This window comes from Lycium ferocissimum, chromosome 2 (assembly GCF_029784015.1).
Source record: "Lycium ferocissimum isolate CSIRO_LF1 chromosome 2, AGI_CSIRO_Lferr_CH_V1, whole genome shotgun sequence".
Lineage (NCBI taxonomy): Eukaryota > Viridiplantae > Streptophyta > Magnoliopsida > Solanales > Solanaceae > Lycium > Lycium ferocissimum.
The window spans coordinates 61,289,341-61,298,534 of record NC_081343.1 but is presented as its reverse complement, the minus strand read 5'-3'; the positions used below and the strand labels follow the sequence as shown (position 1 = coordinate 61,298,534).

The following is a 9,194-nucleotide window of genomic DNA, read 5'->3' as shown; positions in this document are numbered from 1 at the left end:
TTTTTTTTTTTTTTGTTTTATATGTGGTGCCCGGTATCCGCATTTGAGCCTAATTAATTCAGATAATTCTCATTGTGTAGTGCCTATTCGGGGAAAGCGCTCTCTCCAAAGATTTTTTCATACCCAAGTTTGAACCTATGACCCCTAATTAAGGGATAAACAGCCCCATCCGCTGCACAAATTTTGTATTTGTCTTAAAAGTTCATTAACTACTTATAGATTATTAATGAACAAAATAACTTTAAAAAAATTAGTATCCAGAACTCATGTCCGTTAATTTCTAACTCCACATTTGATTTGAAGTAAATAATTTCATCAAAATGAAAGTTAAAATATTAAAGGAATGAAATAAAAGTTTTGCTTTTATATATTGAAAATATACTTATATGAGATTTAAATATTACTAATATGAATTATTTTTCAGAATTAAAATATCTACTTTTAAATATATTGAATTTGGGTTCACAGAACTAGATCTATCATGAACTAGTTAGACTATAAACATTAGACTATATATATATATATATATATATAAACATAGACTTGAAAACTAGCAGACTAATCCGACAACACACTATTGCAAGTCAAAAACATTTGCAGACAACTACTGCCTCGCCCACTTAGCCGCCACCTATCATAGCTACACACTACTAAGTAAAGTGTATTAATTTATCAAGTTACTGTTCGGTTAGTCAGTTCTTATCCGATCAACAGATTCAGTCAAACACGTTCAAATATGCATATGCTTTCTACAACAGTTTGACGACTCCACCAATTAAACATTTCATGTTCAAATATACCTATATCAGGTGATCACGCTTACGCATACAAGAGTTGTATGCTTGCATGTGCAAGAGCACATATTTAATTTGGCTGAAACCATGCGGATTTCTTATCTTTGACCATGCGATATAAAATCGTGATTTCATATTTTTGTTTCAAATAAGTGTTTGTTTATTTCATTACTTCATTCTTTTCATATATTTCTCATTTGTTCTCAATTACTTATCAAATGACTCTCAGTTCATATCTTTAAATTCCATTATTGATAAGGTTCAAAGAAAGGATGGATCATTGATAAAGAATCGATGAAAAATCACAATGATAGTATATGGCGGGCCTCCGCTTTTCTTTTCATTAATGAAATCTGCCAGTCATTCTTATTATGAACTCAAATAAACAGACAAACAATTTGAATTTTGAAGGCTTGTTCAAAAGAAAAAAAGACCTGGTTGGCATTATGACTGGGGTAATTTACACAAAATTTTAACTTCAACTTCATAACATGATTTTAAATTCCAAATTCTCCAAAAAAGTGGTATTTGGGAATTCCAAATGATGATTTCAATTTTTTTTAAATGTAAACTTGACCCCTGAGTTTATAATCTGTAAAAAAAGATGCATAAGTTTGTAGATATATTTACCAACCATATTTACCAATTTATATTAAATATTAAAAGATTTGCAAGTTGATAATATATTAATAGATTGTCCATACCATGTGGGAGGGTATTAAAAGATAGTTACACCACAACTCATATTCATTTTTCCTTTTTATTTATTGAATTAAAGTTCGATCAATTGATGTTATGGTTTTTAGAAAGGCCTTCTAGTAGCGTACGTGTATTAATTTTGTTATAAATTATGATTTGCTCATATGGTAAGATTGTATAATAATTTCGAAAGTTTTGATGGTTTTCACAACTTGTGGGTTTTTATGTTTATGAAAAACATAGAACTTAAGAAATTCAAATAAATTTCAACTTCAAATTATTATGATCTCAAATCATTTCCAAACGGCTCCTTAGTAGGCTTTCGGTCATAGCTTCCAAATATTCCATTTTATTTTGCATGTATGAAGTCGATCGGAGTTGAAGATAGAGTTTGTGTTTTGGTTACATGTATTTTTTGCAAAGAAGAGAATAGAACACTTTATTTAAAATTTATGAAGATGAAGTTGAAAAACATATTTAGAGCACTTTTCAAAATTAGAAGTCGAACTCCAAGTTGAATTTAAAATTTTATAACCAAACGCTGATTTTGAAATAAAGTAAAAATTATTCCGAAAACAAAGGGAATAATTCTCATGGCGAAAGGAATCCTTAAATTGACACATTTTATTCCATGAATATTTAAATTTTTGTTTAACTTTAATTATTCTTTGTATTTGACATTTTTATAGCCTCGATCCCTTAACTTATCTCAGCTGAGAGGGTGAGACGCACTGCCATGTGGTATTTTTTGAAAACAAAATAATATTATTACTTCCTCTATTTAAATTAATGTGATCTGATTTAGATTATGAGGGTCAACTAATTCATTTTTTATGTGATTTCGAACATAGGATCTTCAGTTTTTTAAAATAACATTTACGTATTTAGAAGTTATATAAAAACTACTACAAGTCACAATAACAAAGCGTAAAACATATTTGAAAAGAATTATTGTCAAAAAGAAGCATTCTTTGAAACTCGAAATAGTAACCATGATCATCTTGTTTAGGCCAATTATGTAAAAGCATGGAAGACACTCGAGAGTCCATTATTTAGGCTGAATTTTTTTAATTTAGCTAAACATAATGGAGTCTCAGGCAGTCTCTGCCAACTTCGACCTCTATTATTGGAGCTCTCCAAGACCAATACATTTTGATGTAATTGGCCGGTTTAGCACATGTGAGGATATTTTGTATGTAATGTCGAAGTGACCGTCCAGTGAATCAGAGGAAAAAGGTAAAATCTTAATTGGAGTATCGAATCCATTAGCAATAATATTGGATATATCCACCTTTTCGTGCAAAAATGATTCTGCTTTCACGTTTTTCTTTGGGCACAAATGGATTTTTATAAAGAGGATAAGATCCCTATAACAAGTGCAGAGACTGTAGTACTTGTTCATAATAATTTTGACGAACTTGGTGTTTTAGATAAGTCCGTATTACAATTGACACGTTTGGCAATTAAGGCCTCTCAAATTCTAGTGGTGTGTATGCATCTTACTACTTTTTTTTTTTGCTGTGGTTAATAATTATCCTCTTAAAATAGATTTTGTTTTAATATATGGTGTAAAAAATGTATTTAATTTATATACATAACTGATACACCATTCTTGTTTCAAGAAACTAAACGGTACTACTCCGCGCACAAGAAGGTACGTTACTTTTCTCCTCAAGAAAACGTTAATTCAAACTAATTTTCAGAAAAAAAAAATAAATAGAAAGAAATTAGTTGGGTAGAAAAATAGTACAAGTGTGTAATATTATAATAAAATCCACATTAAATTTAATCAACCTCAAAAATTAAGATATATTATGAGGTGAAGAATGCCAAACATTGATGTAATTAATACCTTCCATTCGCGAAGTTTGAACTCTAGAGCATGGACAATATTTTATGGAATTCAATATTGAGCATACAAAATAGGGTTGTATTTGATACTCTATGTTAAGAAATGAAATACCACCTTATCTAAGATCAATTTCAAAAATTAATTCCCAATACGAGAATGGCTTAAAATCATATAAAGAGTCCATGAAGATGCCACAAACATTCTAACACGCTTAGATTTTTTATGTACATAAACTGTTAACAAGGTTTTGCTTTTTCAGAGACAGTGAACTGTTCAAGTTCTAAGATTATAGTATACCTCGCTATTATTTGAGGTGCCAAATCAACTAGTAATTTTCTGCTCTGTAAGCAGTTCTACGATACTGAACCCCATATATAATTTTTGTTTCTGATATTAAACTGTCTTCAATAGTCTTAATTTTACGCTTTTGTCGGAACACACCTGCTCTGGTTCACATGCAAGCACGCAGCTCTATGTATATTCCTTGATATACGTAAATGATGGGAAAAAAAGCAGACACTGTATGTGTATAATTGGTGAAATGTAGAAGATACTGTATATGTGGTATCATCAGATTGGTCACTATTATTGTCTGTTGAACATGAAATGTTTGGTGGAATCAAGTCAATTTTTCCTGAAAGAATTTTCTTAACATATTCCAGTGTCCTCATCAGATGAAAATGGGATAAAGTTTATCCCAACAGCAACTTGATAAATCATGTAGGTGTTCGCTCAGGTTGGAACAGTGTGTGTATTTTAAATGAAAAGGTGGCGAGATTGCGGGGCATGACAGAAGTTGTCTCCAAATGTTTTATACATTTTACTATTTCCTTCGTTTCGATTTTTTATTTTTTATTTTGGTGTGCTTTCTACACGGTATTTATGTTGAAGTCCCCGCTAATTTGAATAAGCATCATATGAGATCCTGGTAAAGAAAAGTTCTCCTTCGCAAGATTTATTTCACCTATATAATTAAAGTGGAGAATTATATCCGTCCCATATCAATCCTTGTTGGTCTTCAAATTGATTGCCGGCGCTAGATTGAATGAGCATTTTTCTGTTTTTTTTTTAATAAATTTATACACTTCAAATATATTTTTATGGTTATAACTTATATTTTTTCAATTTTTTTTTATAGAATTAAACTTGATATTAAATTTGTTTGGTTATAAAAAATTGACACTAAATATAAAATGAGAGATTTAAGTTCAACAATTCTGAACTAAAAGACGTATGGTTCTTCTTAAAAGGACTAATATATAAAGGGTTAATTTCATTAAAAAAATCACTTTGCTAGTCAATTTTTATTTATATATATATCGTACTCCTAGTTATTAAATTATCTTTCTAATATACCAATCACTTAAATTTACTTAAATAAAAGTCACTAAGTTATTTTTGATAACAAGGACACTTTGACCGACTAAAATACAATGGTTCCCACCGGAAGGGGGACAGGAAACAACCATCTCATGTTAATGTTGTGAATCGATGAAGATTTGGGCAAAATTAAACTAGGGTTCATGTGAAATACGAGAGAGAGGAGAGAGAGTTTTCAGGAGCTCTTGTTTCTATTTTCATTCTTTCAAAAAACTGATCTGTACAAAGTTAATGGGCCCGAGTTATATGTGTACTGGGCCAAAATAAAAGATACAAGGAAAATAAAGATACCAAGGAAATCTGTACACTACAAATGGGCCTAACTAATAAATATAACTTGGCAGCCCAAATGTCCACACTATGTAATTCCAACATTCCCTCTCAAGTTGGAGGGACGAACCACTCCCAACTTGCCAAGTAAGAACCGATGCTGCCCACCTATCAAACACTTAGTGAACATGTCAGCCAACTGAGAAGAAGTAGGAACATGATGTAGGGATATAAGGTCATCAGCCAACTTTGTACGAATGAAGTGGCTGTCCACTTCGATGTGTTTGGTCCTTTCATGAAATACCGGGTTTTTAGCAATGTGAAGGGCAGCAGAATTGTCACAAAAAAACAAGTACAGGTGCTGAAAGAGTGAGGCCAAGATCATCTAACAACCGAACCAGCTAGACAAGTTCAGCAACGACTTTACTCATAGCCCGATATTCAGCCTCAGCAGATGAGAGGGAAACAACAGCCTGTTTTTTCGACTTCCAGCTAATAAAGCTACCTCCCAAAGAGACACAAAAACCAGAAACAGATCGACGCGACTCGGGGCAAGAAGCCCAGTCACTGTCACAGTAAGCTTGCAAGGAAAAATCAGGGGAATTGGTCAAAAACACCTCCATGTCGTGGGTGCCCTTCAAATACCGCAAAACATGTAGAGCAGCAGACATGTGAGGGACACGAGGAGTCTTCAAAAATTGACTCAAATGTTGTACCGCAAAGCAGAGATCAGGTCGTGTATGAGTGAGAAAATTGAGCTTGCCAATCAAACTCCTATAGGACTCGGGTGTAGGCAATATATCCCCACTATCAGACTGTAGCTTAACACATAGTTCAAGAGGAGAGACAACACTAGAGACATCAGTGCAACCAAATTCAGTAATAAGATCATAAACAAATTTCTTTTGATGGAGCAGAACTCCTGAAGAGTGATAGAGGATTTCAATGCCCAAAAAATAGTTGAGAAGCCCCAGATCTTTTATTCGGAATTGAGCATCCAAAAATTGCTTAAGTGCTGAAATCTCACTAGAATCATTACCAGTCAAAATTATGTCATCCACATACACCGCAAGAAAAACAGTAGTAGAATCTGTGTGCTTGATGAACAGTGAATAGTCATTGAGGGAATGAGAATATCCCCTTGAATAAAGGGCTTGAGACAACTTGGCATACCACTGTCTTGAGGCCTGTCTCAGCCCATACAAGGACTTTTGAAGTTTGCAAACTAAAAGTGGTGCATCGATCAGACATAGGATAATCAACAGAAAGACCAGGGAGAAGCTTCATATATACCTCTTCATCCAAGTCACCATGGAGAAAAGCATTATTGACATCCAATTGGAATAGAGACCAGCCCTTTTTAACAGCAAATGCAACTAAACACCTAACAGTGCACATTTTGACAACGGGGGAAAAAGTTTCATTAAAATCAACACCCTCAAACTGAGTATCACCTCTCACCCCTAGCTTAGCTTAATACCTCTCCACAGAACCATCAGCCTTATATTTGATCTTATACACCCATTTACACCCAATAGGTTTCTTCCCCTTAGGCAGCTGAACAAGTGACCAGGTCTTATTGTTTTCTAGAGCCTCAAATTCCTTTCTCATAGCTTTCTGCCAAGCGGGGCTGGCAGCGGCCTGAGTATAAGAGCGAGGCTCAACATCAAGTAAATGAGCAGCAGAAAGGGACGTAGAACTAGAGCCACTGAGGGAAGGTGGAAGTTGAACTACAAAATCTGAGAGATGAGAAGGTAAAGCATGAGATCTAGCACTCTTTCGAACATCAGGAAGTCAGGAACTGAAACAGTAGGGGAAGCAGGAGCTGAAACAGTAGGAACTGCAGGTGAAATATTGGAAGGAGTAGCTAAAACAAGTGAAGCAGGAGCTGCAGATGGAATATGGGCAGGAGTTGGTGGTGAAACAGGAATTGGATCATCAGCAAAAGGAAAGGGTTGATGAGAAGTGGAAGAGAAAGCAGGAAGTATGTAAGGGAAAACAGACTCATAGAAAACTACATCCCTAGACACCAAGAAAGACTTAGTAGACAAGTTGTACAATTTGAAACCTTTCTTACCAAAGGGATAACCAATGAACACACAAAGGCAAGCTTTTGGATCAAATTTGACCCTATTACCGCAAGGACGATGAGTGTGACGAGGCGACCAAAGGTTTCAGATGTAAATAAGAGGGCAAAGTGCCATAAAGTTGTTCGAAAGGGGTTTTATGATTAAAAACAGTGGAGGGAAATCTATTTTTATGGTAAGTTCTTTGTGAGGATGCAATCACCCCAAAATTTTATGGGTAGTTTGGATTGAAATAACAATGCTCTGGCTGTCTCAAGTGTTACGCCCTATTTTGAACGGATCCAAGATAGTTTGCAACTTCTCGGTTCTTCTAACTGGTTTTAAAAGGGTTAGAATAGTCACCTTATTTTTTAGGAAAAATCAGGAAACCTATATATATTTGTGTGTCTGCTCCATTTTAGTCCACGAAACTTATGAGATTCTAGATAAGGGTTTTTTATTTGAGGGGGAAGGTATTAAGCATCCTCGAGGCACATCAGAAGATCCTTAAACTTAGTTTAAGCGAGAACGCTAGGGGATTATCTATCATTTTTATCATTATTATTTTGTTTTCAAAATATTGTGACCTCATGAAAAGCTACACTAGGTGATGATATACTAAGTATATACAGTGTCTAAAAATATATTTATATCAAGTATCAAGTATTCATAAAGAATGTATAGTAAAAAAGAATATATAAAAGAGTATAAAGAGAGCGTACCTCGTAAGTGTAAAAGTATAACTGCCAGTACAAAGAATGTATATCCGTTAGTATAAAGAATGTATACAACTATATAAAGAATGTATAAAAGATATAAGAGTATGTAAAATAGGTATATCAAATATAATAAAGACTGTGTGTCTATGTATGAAAAATGTATGTAAATTAAACATATAGAAAATGTATTTCAATTATAAAGGTGTATATCAAACATAAAATATATGAAGAATTGTATAACTAGGTATATCGGTGAATAAAGGATGTAAAAGGAATCCCCGAGTATTCATTGGTGTAAAAGGCTTATATAATAAAGGAATTCGAAAAAAGTGAAGTCGATTTGACTTATTTCTACCGTTTCATAAAGAGTGTTTGTTTAATGAATATCCCACTAAAAGAATAGGGAACAAACGAATTGTAAAAAAAAGTATTGGTAAAAAATAAATAGAAGAAATTATGTATAAAAATGAGTGAAAAGATATAATGTCTTTAAAGAATAAAAGATTGTAAATGGATAGCCTAATAAGTACCTAGCATCAATAATGTGGATTTAACTTGAATAAAAGGTATATTAATGCGTACGAAAGAATGTAAAATGTATGTTGTAAAAAATGTGTATTAAAAGTGTATGGAAAATGTGTATTAAAATTGTATAAAAAATAAACGATGAACTATTATCTTTGCTTAAACGCCAAAAGTGTGAATTAATTAACAAAGTATTTATACCAAGTCAATTTAATCTATTTATGAAAGTATTGACGGCCTAATTCTTGCCTAAAGCGAACGACAAGCTTTAAATTAAGCATGCAAGATGACAAGTAAATAAATATCTCCACCGGACATTCAAAATAATATTTCCACTATAGTACGAGTTTAAAGAACGCGGAAAGTAAATACAAACAGTGATTCGGTTGCCTTCCGAGTATCATCTTTGAGATGTATTTCCCCATACCTGTATAAGCACTTGGTAAAAATGTTAGTAAGAGATTAAATAACTATCAAATGAATTAAAGAAATAATAAATAAACTTAACATAAAAAACCCGTCTTTTGTACATGGGAGGCCTTGGAAATCGACGGAAATTTCTTCATCGGCCAAAAGTGTAGTATTTGTAATAAATTGCAAGATGAAAGAAAAAGTATTAGTTAAAATAATTTGAAAAAGTCAAAAAGTAAGGTATGTGACATAAAGTCTTTAAAAAGTGATTTGGTAAAGATTCTTTGAAAAAGTAATGTGGCCAAAGTCCTTGAAAAAGTAGTTTGACAAAAAGTTATTAAAAAAATGATTTGACATAAAGTTTTTGAAAATATGATTTGACAAAAGAATGATGAAACTTGATTTGACCCAAAGATTAGTATAGTGTATGTAATGTAACAAATGTATAGGTGGATGATGTATGTAAAAAGAACATAAG

The 9,194-nt window shown here is 32.9% G+C and overlaps 1 protein-coding gene across 1 annotated transcript; it reads right to left on the bottom strand.

The window, feature by feature from the left end:
• Positions 1-5,396: 5,396 nt before the first annotated feature.
• Positions 5,397-6,606, bottom strand: LOC132047834 (uncharacterized mitochondrial protein AtMg00810-like). Its single transcript, XM_059438814.1, has 3 exons — positions 6,476-6,606; positions 6,169-6,379; positions 5,397-6,092 (listed from the first exon to the last, which is right to left on the bottom strand). The coding sequence occupies exons 1-3, from the start codon at positions 6,604-6,606 to the stop codon at positions 5,397-5,399; spliced, it is 1,038 nt and encodes a 345-aa protein (XP_059294797.1).
• Positions 6,607-9,194: the final 2,588 nt, after the last annotated feature.